At 37.4% G+C, this 16,757-nt stretch overlaps 1 protein-coding gene across 1 annotated transcript; it reads left to right on the top strand.

The window, feature by feature from the left end:
- The first annotated feature begins 761 nt into the window (after positions 1–761).
- On the top strand, positions 762–14,992 carry LOC127971152 (rho guanine nucleotide exchange factor 37). The gene is made up of 12 exons (XM_052573981.1): positions 762–1,041; positions 1,627–1,756; positions 2,325–2,472; positions 2,612–2,811; positions 3,618–3,748; positions 3,892–3,996; positions 4,289–4,402; positions 6,077–6,394; positions 8,447–8,575; positions 9,972–10,167; positions 11,629–11,798; positions 13,077–14,992. Exons 1-12 carry the CDS (start codon positions 769–771, stop codon positions 13,284–13,286), a joined length of 2,124 nt encoding a protein of 707 aa, XP_052429941.1. The 5' UTR covers positions 762–768; the 3' UTR covers positions 13,287–14,992.
- The last annotated feature ends 1,765 nt before the right edge of the window (positions 14,993–16,757 follow it).

Raw genomic sequence — 16,757 nt, 5'->3', positions numbered from 1 at the left:
GAGCAGGCTGGCCTTGAGCACTTGCTACAAGTATGTTGTTTCCTTATTAATGTCTACGGATGTGGTCAAAATTGAGCTTAAGAGAGTTTGTTTATTTGTAGAAGTGCATGCAGGTTTGTGTGCATGTGGGTGTAGCTGGAATTGTAACAAAGGTGTTGATTATAAATAGACCTGTAAGTTTCAGTAGCTGCACAAATATCATAAAGTTTGCTTAACCAGACTTTGACCTCACTTTTATTGCACTTTTAATGAGTTTATCACAATGAACTGAATTGCAATCTAAAGCTGTCTTTGGTAGCATGTTTTTTTTTTTTTTTTTAAGTCTTTGGACACATGGTGTTTCACCCCCTCTGGATAGGTGAAAATAGAGCACTTATAATTAAGGTCCTTATAATGTGTCTGCATGGTTTATGTGTGCAATAGACTTGATTGATGAGAAGTTCAGAGCTGAAGTACTAAAATGACTAAAACTGAAAATGACAATGCACATATCAGAATGATAAAAAATATATATATATATATATATATATATATATATATATATATATATATATATATCGTAATAAAAATATAAAAAAGCCGCTATTTCAATACTATAGAAATAATATTAATAACACTTAATCAAGCTACAGAATATCCTCCAAGTATATGACTCCTAATTGCATATTTGAAGGGTTAAATGCATGTTGTGCATCACTTTTACATACATTTCATTAGAAATGTAAAAACTGTTTAACCTCCTCAATTTTCTATTTAGACGTCCCTGCCATGGCGAATACCCTGAAGGCAAATGTAACACTGAAGGCAAAGAAGGAGATTAGAGAGGAGAAAGAGGGAGCTAGAGAAATGGATGAAACCTTGGATGAGCCTGCAGAGAAGGAAGAGGATGAAGAGGAGAGGAAGGCCCGGGCCGCAGCGAGAGAGAGAGCCGCTCAGAGACAGCTCATGACGATAGAGGAGCTGGTGCAGACCGAGAGGAACTACCTAAAACATCTGCACCTCTGTACGGTCACCATCCACAGCAACCTGCAGAAACTACAGGTAGACAAGCTCCCAAGCATCACATCCATGAAACTGCAGAAAAAGTGCTGATTTAACTCATAAGACCAACAGCCTTCTGTGTTTTATGTTGCTTCCACCACCACTGAAATACAAGCTCTCTGAGATCATTCTTATATTATTACAAACACAGTATAAAAACCATTATGCCTATGGAGAGTCCTTACAAGGATAGCTAACCAGATATGTGTGTGCGTGCATTCATAAATTCATTCAAACTCAGTGTTTTTTTTTTTTTTTTTTGAAACATTAGCATCAAAAAATGTTGTTCTTACACTAGCTACAGACCACAAATATTAACAGATATAATAAAAAACCAAGCAAATGTATATTAAACATTATACACAAAATGAATATTTAAGGGACAAAATATATAAAAAAATATGACAACATCAAATTGATAATATTATTATCTTCAATCCAGCTGAGAGGAATGTGAAATAAAATAGTAATATATATATATATATATATATATATATATATACTATTATTACTGAGTGTATATCTCATAAAGGAGACTGAATGATTTAGCTTTGATAAGATCATATATTATTGGGTCTGTTGCAGCCTCCTCCTCCAAACCTGGAGAACATGTTCCAGCACATAGATGAAGTGATGGATGTTTCCAGCAGACTCCTGAGCCTCCTCGACCAGACACAGATTCATCACAGCGATCCCAAATACCTGGAAACTCTCTGTGAGTACAACCAGACCGGCTGGAATTTCCAGTTCAATTTTAGTTTACTGTCACTCTCTCTGTGTGACACAGATTAAAATATCTTTACCCTTGAGATCATGAGTCAAGAATCCAGAAGTTGAGTTTCAAGATGATGAAGAATGATGATGTATGATGCATGGAATGTTTACATTTCTTTGCATTCTTTTTGGAGCTTGACGATCTAAATAACCATACACTCCCACTACTGTTGAAAAGTTTAGGGTTGGTTTACCAAAGCTACATTTATGTGATGATTAATACAGTAAATCAAAGATATTATTACAATTTAGAACAAGTTTTGTATTAAAACGTTATTTATTCCTGTGATGCAGAGCTGAATTTTCTCCATTCTTCAGTGTCACATGATCTTCAGAAATCATTTGAATTAAATTGTAATGTTATAAGTGTCTTTACAGTTAGTTTTGATCAATTTAATGTGTCTTTGCTGATTAAAGCATTTTTTTAAAATACTGACCTCAAACTGCAGCGTATGTTGTATGGAAAAGATGTTGTTGTATATTAGAAATGATCTTATTCTTTCTGTTAGGTGATTCTTTCCTGAGTCTGTCTCAAGATATAGAGATGGCTTATAAAGAGTATCTCGCCAACTACAACAACATCACGGCTCTAGAGAACAGCTACAAACAGAAAGAGGCGCTGTGGGTGGAAATGGTCCGAATCGTGAAGTCGTCAGCGTAAGTTCGTGAACAACAACCTACTGTGGTTGTGTCGAAACTGAACGCTGTTGAGAGCAGGATGAGTTCCTAGACAAATACGCCAGTGTATTAGCCAACATTCCTGTCATTTCTGACCCCTGATCTGGTCTGTCTTCAGTCCTGATGTGAATGCATCCACTCTGAGCTTCTTCCTGGTGATGCCGGTTCAGAGAATCGCCCGTTACCCGCTGCTGCTCCAGACCATCCAGAAACACACAGACCCCGGGCACCCCGCGTACCCCTTACTGGAGCACACCGCTCACACTGCAGTCCAGATCAACTGCAGGATCAATGAATACAAACGCTTCCGTGAAGTCGGTGAGAACATGCTTGCCGTTTACTGAACCAAAGTATGCCAGTTCCTTGGGAACATCAGTAGGGCCATACGAAATCTGTTTGATTGTTTCCCAAATTCCATTAGATTTTTTTCCAAATTCCATGTTTTCAGGTTGAAATTTTATGGAATTAAATTTTTTTCTGTTTATTTATTTTTTTTACTTTTTTAATAATGGTTAAATAAAATGTTATTCATTGAAAAGCATGTCTAATTAATTGAAAACATGAAACATATACAAGTTTTACACAAATATTTGTATTATTATTTTTGTTTTATTTAAATGTGTTTAGTTTTTTCCTCAAATACAGCTTTATTTTATTTTCCAAATTCTCTGTTTTCCTATCAGATTTATGGATTCCATTTTAATGGTTTAATAACATTTCAATATAACTTTTTTTTTAAATGTAAATTATTATTGTTTTAAACCATAATAAGACATTTGTATGTGCGTTTATATTTTATGATGGTAGCTTTTCTACAAAATAGTCAAAGCGAGCGTCATGTGGGCTTAAGTAGGAAAAACCACAGGTCTGTGCCATTCATTCACACAGAGATATGCAGAAAATACAGATTCATATTTAAATATTGTGTTTGGGGTTTAATATTCAGACGCTAGTCCATGTTGCATTTGATTTAAATGTACTGACTATTTTTTTTAAATTCCATAAGTAACATTCCATGTTAATTAGTAACATTCCGTCTGCCTTTTCCACGTCTGCACAGAAACATGAATAAAGTGCTTGAGGTTTTGCTTTGCTTCATTCTTCTCATTCTCTGACTGTCATAGCTGACAAATACAAGAAGACAGAGAACCTGACCATCAAGGACAAGATCAATCGGCTGAGTGGGCACAGCATTGCCAAGAAGACGGCCCGGTTCAGCCAGTACATAAAGCACGAGACAGGAATGGTGCCTAAGGTAGCTGCCTAAGAACAATGCTTCGTGTAAACAAAGGAACAGAAATGTTTGCCAAGTTGAAAGAACCACATTGTTCCCATAAAGCTTGTTGCCAGATGAGATGTTTTAACGATTATTTCTCTCTTTATACTTTTATATTGTAGTTGAAAGATGAAGAATTTGATGCCCTTGCTGGCTTCTTCTTTGTCCTGGAGAGGGGCGTCTCAGAGCTTCACGATAACCTGGAGGCCTATCTCCACCATCTGCAGGTTTGGATTTAACATTCGTACTCTTAATGAGAGTAGTTAAAAACTCAAAAAGAGCTGATCCTCTCATTTGTTTTGGTGTTCCCCCAGTGTGAAGCCAGTACGCCTGTGGATCAACCTCTTAAGCATTTTCCATTGTTATTCCAGCTGCTGAATGAAAGGGAAATCAGTAGGAGGGTTGATCCTAGGGCAGATGGATGGGGTTACTGAAGAGTGTGAGGTTCAGAGGATGGCTGTGCACTTGAAGTGTTTGTAAAGATTTATTTAACCGCCTGAGCTCTGTCTCTGTGTACAGAGGTTCCTCCGCTGCAGACCAGAGGAAGCAGATCTTGATCTGGAAGGAGAGAAAACCGCCTTGTTCTCTAAAGAAATCACGGTGGCTCTCAGACAGTGGATCTACCCCTCATATGTAAGACCTTTACTATTGCTAGTGATAAAGTTGCAGTTCTTTTGGCTGAATAAAGATGCTGTGAGCTATTGAACGTTGCTCGAATCAAGCACTGAAACACACTTTTTGCCATTCACCAGTAAGGGGCGTGTCCACTTGTGATGGGGGAGGTGCTTGTTTTACATATCATGTTTATAAATCAGGAGGCGGAGCTATCAAGATATGGGTGTGATACATTTGGGTAGGGCATGTTTGATATAAAATATCAACAGCATTCAAGCAAAATTAGTATAAGACTTAAATTATTTAGAATGGTGTGAATGAGACAAGGCTGTGAGTGACAGAATATCAGTCAACCCTTTGCAAAGGCCCCGCCCCCTTAGTTACCGTTGCTAGATTCAACAAACTAAGATGCTCTCATTTCACACATCATGTTCTCACGCAGTTAAAAATACATTGCGGAGCAAAGAGGAAACTGATAACGTGTTGATAAGACAGAGCATGTTATTTCTGATATGAGTGTCAGCTTTTTTTAAAGAAATTTAAACAGTAAATAACATTTTAGGTCTTTAATGTTTCATGACGGATTAATGTTGCACACATGAACCCAGTCATCTCTTCCTATTTACTAGTTATGCCATGAAATGAATATACATCAGAAGGTATCTTGTTTTAACACGGAAGGGGTCAATACACATAATTTGTTCATGTTAATTTATTCTCCTGTCTGGTTTGTTTCATTAGACAAATTGTCAGATTTGGTGTTATGACTGGTCAGATCACCTGTCAATCAAACTCCTAAGCTAAGAATGAATTATTATTATTTTTTTTTTTTTTTGTGTAATGTAATTTTGTAGGCCAGCCTGTAAATTATGATGAAACTTGGTTCCATTGACAAAAAGTATTGCAGAAAATAAGCTCTGTGTCCAACAAACTTTTGCGCTATGTTCGTTTATGTGAATTTAAACCCCATGAGGCTATAAAAGCAGACTAGTGGGTAGATGAGTTTACTTGTTTGCTGTGATAATGTTTGATGTCCCAACAACCTCTTTCCTTCTAGTCCCATTAAGACGCTTGTTAGCAGCCATCTTTTCAAGACAAAACGTCAAAAAAATCCTTAGGTCACATTGATTTATTGTCTTGTAGAATAAGGTGTGAAATAATTTTGAGCCTGTGTTACAGACTTTATTTCAGACATTTAACCCCAAAACCCACGACACTGAAAGTGCAGAAGTGCTTCCTCTTTTCCAGGCTGTAGTACTCATTCCTGCCGCTCTCTGTAACACACTGTTCCTCGTTTTTGTACATGTCAGATTAAATATGGCATCTCTGACTAAAGTCTGGAACACCAACATTTGTCACAGCTTTGGTTATGAGACAGTATTTCTTCCCTGTGGTCTTTCTATTCGCCACTTTAGTGTTTTTCCATATATCATTGTCTAATCGATCTGGAACCAACAGTTCTCCAAAAACACAATGTATCATGTAATGTTACTAATTTTTCCAAGATCTTGTATCTGTTTACCAGCCTTTGAAATTATGGTACTAGTATACAGCATCCATTTCAGTGGAATGCTTTATATGAGAAGACCGCAGTGATTTATTTATTTGATCAGTTGTCAGTAATTGATTAAACATCTTGGGTATCTGGTCTTCTATGCTTACCTTGTACATCTCCTTTGCTGCCGCTTACAGGAGGAGCGTTTGAAGACTTTAGTCTTTAAGCCCTTGAGCTCACTGCAGGAACTGATGGCAGGACCACGCAACCTCATCCGCAAACGTCAGGACAAGCTTCTGGACTATGAGCTAATCGAGGAGAAGAGTAACCTGAGCTTTGAGGAGCAAGCCATAGCGAACACCTACAAGACCATGAACACTCTCCTGCTGACCGAGCTGCCGCAGTTCAACGGAAAAGCCCTGCAGATCCTGTGGGCATCACTGGAGGCCTTCAGCGCCCTTCAGAGAGACCTGGCGGCTGATATGGAGCAGCTGGCCACCAGCTTCACCCATCAGGTACTTTTTTACAGAAGAAGCTAAAATATTGAGGTTTAGAGATAACCAGGTGAATATTTAATTTCTGTATGGTCAAAATTATTAGTTCAATTGTATTTTCAGTTAAAAAAATAGCTAAAAATATATATTTTAGGTCAGTTGTTCTATATTTTGCTGTAGTGTGCCAGTAGGAAATATCAGTTTACATTCTTTTTGCCTTTTTCGAAGGGTTAATTCAACCAAACATTAAAATGATCCCCAATGCATCTTGGGTTTATGTGACTTTCTTCTTTCAGACTAATCCAATAAGTGTTGTATTAAAATTGTCCTTGCTCAATGCTCCTCCAAGCCTTTCGATGGGGGTAAGCGGGTGTTTGTTGTCAACAGTACAGAAGATGTGAAATAAAGTGCTTGCATCCATAATAAAACGTCCCTCACACGTCCGGGGGGTGAATAAAGGCCTCCTGTAGCAAATCCATGCATTTTTGTAAGATAAATATCCATATTTCTTTTCTGCTGACTGTCGTACTCGGAAGTTGTTCAGGCAGATGACGTAGGATGTATGCGTCGTGTATACGTCTCGGAGAATTGCTGGAGCAAAGGAAGCAAAGTTTCTTTACTTTAGCAAAGGAAAACCACCGGCATTTTGTTTTGTTTTGTCTCCACGTTCGTCACTAATCACGCAACGCCGACGTCTTGCGTCATCCGCAGGAGCGGCTTCCATGTACGCCAGTCAGCGGAAGTGAGAAAAAGTGTATTATATCTGAACTATGGATATTTATCTTACAAAAACACATGGATTCTGGATCTGTGTGAGGGACGTTTTATTATGGATGTGCACGCAGCTTGTTGATAACCAACACCTGCTTACCCACTTTGAAATACTTGGAGGGGCCAGGACAATTTTTAATATAACTCCGAATGGATTTGTCTGAAAGAAGAAAGTCACATACACCTAGGATGCTCTGAGGGTGGGTAAAACACAGGCTTTAACTGTAATAATCCAGTGAGATTTTTGTCTGAGATCAGACATTGTTACACACAGAGATCTGATCTGATCTTAATTCAGTCTGTCTGGAACGACATGAAGAAACAGAACACACTGAGACTAAATCTGTGGCAAACTGTGGCAACATCTAAAAGATGTTATGTCAGGTATCATAAATGGGTTTTCTTTATCAGTTAACTTCTATTAACTAAATTAAATGAAGGTGCATAGTTTTGCAATCAGTTTTCTTGAAGCGTCTTGGAGAGTCCACTTTACACTGTCTGCCAAAAAAAAAAAAAAAGTTGCACGCACTAATATTTAATTGGATGCCCTTTAGTTTCGATAACATTGTATACTCCTTGTGGCATTGTTTCCACAATGTCTTACAATGTCACAACATTTAATTCCATCAAGAGCTGCATTAATTTTTGGCTGAAATCTTTAGTTTGCAAGAGTCAAACCACTCTGTACAGTCAACTCCAGCACATCCTAAATACTTTCACTAGAGTTAAGCTCAGGACTCTTGATTCCCCATGCTCACTGAACCGCTATTTCACAGTTAATCTTGACCTTGTCATCCTGGAATATGAACATAACAATGACTTCTAACATGATTGTTTAAGAAATGGAAAGCTACACACTCCATCAGTTAGGGTTAAATGAATTGTTGCAAATCATATAACAACATGAAAGAAACATATGAATCACTGCAATAATGACCCAGTCCGAAACTCTTAAGTATTTGCTTATTTCAATCCAAATTGTGACTTCATTTTTATTTATTTTTTTGGCCAGGCAATGCATAAATGATTATACTATGTGTGTGTGTGTGTGTACGTGTATGTGTATTTGTAATTGTTTTTTTTTTGTAAGATTTTTTTGTGAGATTCACCTTCACAGTAATGCATCCTCATGATTTTAGTTACACTTGAAAACACATCGGTTTCAGAAACTGTTGGACATTCTTCTGTGTAATGATCCACCATTGAACAACACCACGAGCGTGTGGCTGGAAAAGCGTTCTTAAATGTAGCTGTGTGCAGCAGGCTGGCGGTGTTCATGAATTGCTCTCTGTCTCCGGGCAGCTCCCACACAGTTATTTGGAGGACGGTGAGTTCTGGAAGTGGGCAGAGACTTCGGTGCTGGAGGGTTCGAGGAGGATGGAGAGCCTGTGTCAGAGTGTTCAGGACGAGCTCAATGCTCCCATTGTGCAGGTCAGTTCCAACACAGAGACGCATTATTGTTTGTCGTTGGGTGGAGATGTCTTCCTACGGGACAGTTAGTTTGCTGGAATAAAACCACAGCCATTCATTCATCTTGATATAGTTTAGCCCTCATGTGTTTTGCATCAGTCTATCCATTAATTATGAACATACCTTAGTAAAATATATTATGTCCTGCGGGTACTGTGTTATGGGTGGCCCTCAACAGCTGCCTCTCATTTAGTGAAATTAGAGGGAAAATATACTACCGGGCAAAAAGACACATCTGCTCATTCTTTATTATTCATATTAGCTACATTTTAGAATAATAGCAAAGTAATTAAACTGTCCGATATTATAAAAATGTTAACTATGGGATGTACGCTATCGTTTAAACGTTAGAAGATTTTCTATGGATTTTGAAATAAGCCACAAAGGCTGCATTTGTTTGATCAAATATACAGGAAAAACTGTATATTTAAAAATGTATTTAATTGTCTGCATTATTACTCCAGTGTCACATGATCCTTCGGAAATCGGTCTAATATGCTGATTTGATGCTCAAAACCCCAAACTTTTTTTGGTTGTGTAATATATGTGACCGAAAATATTCGGGATGGAGCCTGATCTTATGCATCAGGAACTGATTGGTTTGTGATAAGTTATAAACATTTTCATTCATGCATTCATGCAACCAATTTGTCAAAGTGAAAATATTGGCTTAAATAGAAATCAGTTAATATCAGGCATTGGACAAATTAAATGCTTCAAAATGAATTCAGTTTGAGAGGAGATTGTGAAAACCGATAATGAGAGCAGCCTTACAGTAGTTTACACTGATGATGAATAATTCATATTAAATCCAGGAGACTAATTAGTGTCAATTATGATGTAGATATTTGAATCTTTTCTTCTATTGACAGCATAAGTAGAGACAGCGCCATTGCAATGTTTCATATTTCAGAGCAATATTAATATTGTGTTGGTTTGACTTCTCTGTCTTGATGTCATGACATGGGCATTATCCCATCACTACAGCTAATGACAACCAGATGTCTTTATCCAGAGTCTAATCAATATCAAGTCTGCCGTCATAAAGACATCAGTCCTGATGAGTTTAGAGAGAAGACAGGTCAGGAGGATCGAACGGAGAGGTGCTCTGTGATCTTCAGGAGGGCAGTGTGTTTGAATGTAGATCACGGATGGAAATCCTTACAGTGTCTTGCTCTCATGTTCAATTCCCATCTCCTTTTTTAATTATTTTTTGTGCTCCAGCATTGTAATTACTGCACTTCTACTCATTTCACTGACATTTGCATTTTAAATGAATTTATGCTGCTGTATGTAACTCCACTTTCAGTATGAGTGGGTTGGAGATCAGGGTTTTTTCATGTGTGTGTCGTCTCAGGCCCTCAACACTGTGTGTGAGCAGCGTCTCAAGGCTCTGACCGTCAAACACGGCTCGGAGAAGATCTTCCAGCTGACAGGCCCTGTGGTGGGCACCCGTGACCTTGACCTGACCCTCAACAAGGGAGAGCTGGTGGCTGTCATCAGTGAGATGGACACGCGAGGAGACCGGCGCCGCTGGCTGGTGGATGCAGGAGGTAAAACTGGGGAGAAATAAGTCAGAATCCAGTTTAGGTTTTACTGTGACTCTCATATAACGCATACAAATAGACATACAGGAAATTCCTGTTTGCACCAGGAAGATACAGAAAAATATTTAAACGAAATTCAAACAAAAGGTCTTTTTTATTATATTGGTCTTTAAAAACATAATGCAGACATTCGCATTCTGAATTGCAAAATACAAACCTTTTGATAATAGTTAATAACGCTCATGCAAACACTCAATAAAACTCATCTGAAAATACAGATAACACTTGCTTTGATGCAACAGAACTGATTTCAGTTGAACTGAACTATTTGTTTTGTTCTCTGAGGTCAACAGGGGTTAAAGATTTCCGTCAATTGTAAAACATGAGGGGAAAAGAAACACCGCAGTGCATTGTTGTTCTGTCGCGTCCGGCTCCAGATATAAGATTAAGGGTGACCAAAGTGATATCTGGGGCTGAGAATTATTTTTTTTTTTCAATTAATCTTTATTTTTATTTTTTTATGACATTAATTCAATATCGATTCTCAAAAGCCATGAATCAATCTTTTCTGATATTTATTTCAGCAAACATTTAAAAGAAGATTTGATAAATGTGAATCTTCTCCTCTAGATGCGCAAAAACGCTATACAGTATTAGCATGTTTGCGTGTGCATGTGTGAATTCTTCAGAGGCGGAGCTTATTCACACGATTACATCATAGAGTGGTACATCACAAGCTGTTTTTAGACTATCCAGAAAGTTTTGAGGTCTAAAACCTACAGGATGTTTTTATAGCACAGTAACCTCATACATGTCAAAGGATTGAATAATTTCTCAGCTCATGACCTCTTTAAAGAAAATTATAAACCATTTGATAATACAAATTACATTTGTGTGTGTGTGTGTGATATCTTGATATTGTAATAATAGTGCATCTGTTGGAATAGAGTGCATCTAGTGTAAATGTGTTTTAATCAATCAGATTTTATAACTTATAACATATCTCTTGGTATTTACCGTTTTGGCTGTTATATATTCCTTGTACTCAGAGACTCAAATGCCATCTCTTCCAGCAGCCAGATTCAGAAACAAATCTCATATTTGATTAATTTTTTAAATTAAACTGCTGAACTAAGGTATTTTGATCAATTGGCATTTGTTTTTCTCACTCTTAATTATTGATAATCTGTTAATCTTCAATCTAACCTTCAAAAACATTGTTTTAAATTGATAGGCCAGGTTTAAGTAAGCATACAAAGACTGGACAGAGTTTTATCATTTCTTTTTTTAATGCTTATTCATTAGGTTTGTGTGTGTTTCAATGCTGTTGAAAGTCTTTGACAGTGCTGGGAGTGACATCTGCTGGTTAAACACAGTTAAAGCACATAACAGCCTGCAGAACAGAAACACTGAAATGAGCAGATTTGAGGATCTTCATAGGTTTTCTATTTTTATTTTTCTCTTCAGGCCCGAGGGGATATGTGCCTGCTTCAAAACTGGCACGTTACCACCAGATCACCTCTGACCCGCCGCAGTCTCCTCATCTGAACGTCATACCCAGCGGTCCAGGGCCACGGAGACACTCCTACACCCCCGGAGCCCAGCCGCTGCTGACCACGACTACGCCCTGTTTTCAGGTGACTGACACACACAGGCTCCCACACGCCTTCGACTGACAGGTCACGAGACCGCCGCGTTACTCGCTCTGATTCAAGCGTCAAACAGAACGAGGCCTCTGGAGATTGATGCCAGCTCTGCAGTATCTCATGATCATCAATCACACACACTTCAGCATTTGTAAATTCAGTATTGGAGGAACAGAAATGAACTGCCGCTCATTGTCAGCAGAAGTGAAATACGCTATCACGGACACCTATACACACACACACACGCGCACAGATTCATTCATCTGCATGATCTGCCTGTCAAGTGCTTCTCTATCATCGTGGCTTCGTGTTTAAGAAAGCAGAAATGTCGGCAGTAGCTTTTGACTGTGATATGACCGTTTTTTTTCAAAGCAATCTTCACAGTTGTTTATCATTGTGAGAGTGCAAATGATACACAGACCGGCTAACATTATGACTCCCAGATGAATTAGATATCCTGCTTTTTAGATGTTGCCTCGAATGGAAATGATATAACTTTGCTTTTGCAAGGTGTTGTTTTTCAAAACAAATATTTTCTGAAGAAAATGTGACTGGTGTTTTGCCCATTGCTCAGCACTATGATGCTAGCAGGATGTGAGTGTTGCTTTCAGTACATTGCTAAGTGGTTGCATACGTTCTCAAGTCCAAAAAAAAAAAAAAGTATATTACTAAATATGATTCAGGGCCCTTTAGAAGAGATTTTCTTTTTTTTTTTTTTTACTTTTTTTCAACCAGTTCCAATTTTCTTTTTTTGAGAATATATTACATTCAAATGCATGCCACAGAAGACGATATCTACTGCTACTTCAGTATCATTGCAACTTTAATTTTTCAATGACTTTAACATTTTGGGTTAAGGGTTCGTTTAAAACCCTATGAGCAAATATGATCAATAAGTGATGCTAGCCTTAAAAAACGCCAAATTACTGATATTACCCACAAGGGGGAGCACTTCAACTTATTTATCAGATTTTCTTCACAGCTCTTTTTTTGGTCTCAAACCTCCTTTGACAACTTTACTTTCCTTACGAGCTATAATAAACAGCCCACTCCTAACACTTGAAAATATCTCAAGCACATACTGTGTAACCACTTACCTTTCGAATCTAAAAAGATGTTGTACATACTACACAACAGAGAGCACATATATCCTCTAGACAGAGGTTAGTGTCTCGGTTGTTTGTGTGGGTTTGTGTCAATCTGTTCTTCTAGCTCACATTATTTTTCCCATTGCCATCCACACTGAAACTCTCCGTTCTGCATCTGCAGGTGTACGCGGGATATGACTTCACTGCGAGGAGCGCTCATGAGGTTTCTCTGCGGGCCGGAGAGCAGGTGCGGGTGGTGGAGCCTCATGATAAGCGTGGAAACAAGGACTGGAGTCTGGTGGAGGCGCGTGGCCAGAGAGGATACGTCCCCTCTAACTACCTCGCCATCCTCCCCTCGGTGATCGCCTCACCCACCTTCCCTTATCGCTAGAATATCATCATCATCTGCTGCTGATACGACTCTTCGTGCCAGTATCCAAACACACACGGAGCATGAGAAACACTTTCCCTCGTGAGGGGGCGATGGCTGCTGTTTGGTGCATCATGTACTGGAGTGGTGCTTGGGCCCTGCTGTGGAGTGCTCGTCCATGTACTTGATTTTCCTGGGGCCGTTACTGCTGGAGATGGTTTTATCCAATGAGAGAAGAGCTGCCGTTGAAGCACATGGCTGCTGAAGGAGTGTACGGTTTCCTACGATTACCACTTGGATCCACACCTCAGCTGTCCATTGAAACGATGTGTTTGTGCCTGGAAATGCTTTGCTATTGCAATGGAGAATATTTGGGTTTCTACTGCTGACGATGGATCTCATTTTTTGAGTCAGACCTCTATTGCACTGGTTTCCAGCCCACTTGAGATGACTAACATGCAGACAGAATTTTTATAAAATGCTCGTCTGTGCACCATTTTAATAATACTTGCTAGTTTTTAGTTATTTAAATTTGTACTGTGGATCTAAAAAGTATTTGGACACTTGGTCATTAATGCATAGATGATGAAATATCAATCCAAATGATGTTCCGTTAAAAACTATACAAAAAATCTTTAATAAGCAGAACTTTTTTGTTTGCTTGTTAAATTCAGAATATTTAAACGATAGATATACTGCTTAAAATTAAAGCAAATGAAAAGAAGTTGATCAATATAATACCAATATCACCTGATATTATTTTGACTGTGATGAAAAGGCTCACATTGTGTGGAGGCACATAAATACTCATATTTTTCAAATCGGATGCACCAATGAAAATGTTTGAACTTCAAATTCTTGATTTATATATATATATTTATTGCTTTGGCTTATATCCAGTTGGCTTCTGTGACATATTCATGTCTGGATTTAATGTCTACTGTATATGAAATTATCATTAACTGGTCTTTATTTGACAAAATATGATTACCAGTGTCCACAAACTTGCAAGATTACTGAGTGCAATGTTGTTGTTTTTTTGTTAACAATTTTACATTTTCTTTAAAGTACTGTAATTGAGTTACAAATTATATGAAGTAATTGTGTTTTACAGTAGTTATTTTACAGATTTTAAAAAAAGTTGAATCAAGTTACTGTTATGAAATACTCGTATGGTTATGATTTGTTTGCAGATGCTTTTTTGGATTGATATTTATTTGTTTATGCAATGGCGTTCATACATATTTAATCGTGTCTTAAGTGTCCAGATACTCTTTGGAGCCGGTGTGTGTGTGTGTATGTCAAACACACTGTAACGATGAAGAATCATTAAGCTAATCTCATTGCTTGCATGCAGATTCGGTTCTGGCTGCTGCATCGTGCTTGTACAATGACCTCATAATCTCTGAGATGAAGAACTCAACCCTTATCAAACAGATTGAAGAGTGCAGATGATTTGCTGCAGTGTCCGTCATGAATCTGCCTGCAGTTGCGTCTGCTGTCCACTGGAGGCACCAGAGCTTCCTCTGTGATTGTGAAGACTGCCATTGCTACATTAATCCTCCAAACAGAGTCCTATATTATTCATCTGATCCTCACAATCTCTTAACAGGGATACAGTGAGAGGAAGTACATTCAGCCCCTGAATAAGGCATCATCTGCACAAGATATTTATTTTATTTGTACCAAATGTCATTAAATCGATTCAGGCTTGAATCAACCCATCAGACGTGCTGCAATCCCTCTCGTATTTTCACACTTCTGCTATTCTGAGACGCATGAGCAGAAATTATTCATCAGAAGCAGCACGCAGCTTCATCTGAAGGTTTCCGTCTGACCTCTGAGTGCTCTATTTATGCCCAGCAGATTAAACCCTGACGCGAGCCAGACGGAGTATTTCCATCTGCTGCAGGGCTTAATTTTGGAGATGTGCATTGGGTTTGAGGCCACTTTTAACCCGAGTGCGTCTATTCCTCTGAGAATGTGTAAATGTCACGGCAGGGCTGATGATGACTGTGTTTTATCACGTTGCAGACAGAGCAGAGATGCTGCGGCTCGACGTCCGAGAGAGCACCGTCTGTCAATCTTTCCTGTTTCCATTAAGAGCTGTTTGTCAGCAAAGCTTTGATGCACTGAACCCCCACAGCTACCACTTCCTCTATGAGACAGAACTCAAAGCTCTATAAATACATTTCTCTGTTCAATAGTCTAAAAATAGCCTGCTAGTCGGCAGGATCCCTCAGTGGCTCCCCCTGTTGGAGCAATTGGGGACTGCAGCGGCCCTCAATCTCTCTCTCTCTCTCTCTCTCTCTCTCTCTCTCTTTCTCTTTCTCTCTCTCTCTCTCTCTCTCTCTCTCTCTCTCTCTCTCTCAGTGGGGAAATGCTGCAGTAATTAGATATATTCTGTATACCTCACAGCATTACATACTATGAAGCACTTCCTTGTGGGAGAACAAGCATACCCAACACCTCTGTTCCAGCTCCTGCATTAGATGTCTGTTTGTGGTCCATAATTTTCCAGTATTAATATCTGAACATGCTTTAAACAAGATTAAATTACTTGACGTTAAGATGTTTTTAGAGTTTGTTATTCTTTCCTCACTGGATTATTTATTAATTAATGCATTTTTAATGTTAAATTATTTATTTATTTTGGTTGGTTGGTTGTTTTAAGCATAAAACTAACAACATTTTAAGGGATTTATTGTTAAAACATAAAGAAAACTGTCTTTGGGGTAGGAACATTAAATGATTTATATTCACTAAAATTAAGATGAATATAGAATAAAGTAAATATTAGGTTAACATTGTCTTATTAATAGTAAATAAATATATTATTGGTATTAATGTCTGAATCCTTGTAGTGCTTTCCAGTAAAAAATTTTTATTTTTAAAACGAGAGATTTATGCAAAATTGCGTAAAATATGAACCTTTTTTTTTTAGATAATATATATTTGTATTTAACCTAAAAAAAATAATTCATGCTTAATATATGATATGTAAAAATTAAAAATCTGCTAAATGCTTAAATTTATTTTTATTTTATTTTATTTATTTATATAATGACAGTATTTTCTTGTTTTAAGCATAAAAGTAAAAAAAAAAAAAAAGAATTAAATTAAATTTAAATTAAATGTGGCATATGAAAAATAATTTCACAATATAATCAGGTTATATTAGTAACACACACACAAAATGTATTGCATTTATTTATTTGTATGATAGAAGAATGTGTATATATGTATATATATATATATATATATATATATATATATATATATATATATATATATATATATATATATGTATATATATATATATATATATATATATATATATATATATATGTATATATATATATATATATATATATATATATATATATATATATATATATATATATATATATATAATAATTTTTTTTTTTTTGAGGGATTGGAAACCGATCCTTTTTCAATATCCAGGAAGGCTCTTTTCCCCCTTGCACAATC

The sequence above is a fragment of the Carassius gibelio genome, chromosome B14 (genome assembly GCF_023724105.1).
Source record: "Carassius gibelio isolate Cgi1373 ecotype wild population from Czech Republic chromosome B14, carGib1.2-hapl.c, whole genome shotgun sequence".
Taxonomy (NCBI): Eukaryota; Metazoa; Chordata; class Actinopteri; order Cypriniformes; family Cyprinidae; genus Carassius; species Carassius gibelio.
Note: the sequence above shows the minus strand (reverse complement) of the source record. Positions and strands in the feature narration are given on the sequence as shown.

Excerpts from the sequence above, each read along its gene's own strand:
- LOC127971152 (XM_052573981.1), top strand. The coding sequence starts at position 769 with ATGGCGAATACCCTGAAGGCAAATGTAACACTGAAGGCAAAGAAGGAG. Across the intron at positions 3,997-4,288 it reads CCTATCTCCACCATCTGCAG|AGGTTCCTCCGCTGCAGACC; the intron begins GTTTGGATTTAA and ends CTCTGTGTACAG. Across the intron at positions 11,799-13,076 it reads CGACTACGCCCTGTTTTCAG|GTGTACGCGGGATATGACTT; the intron begins GTGACTGACACA and ends CTGCATCTGCAG.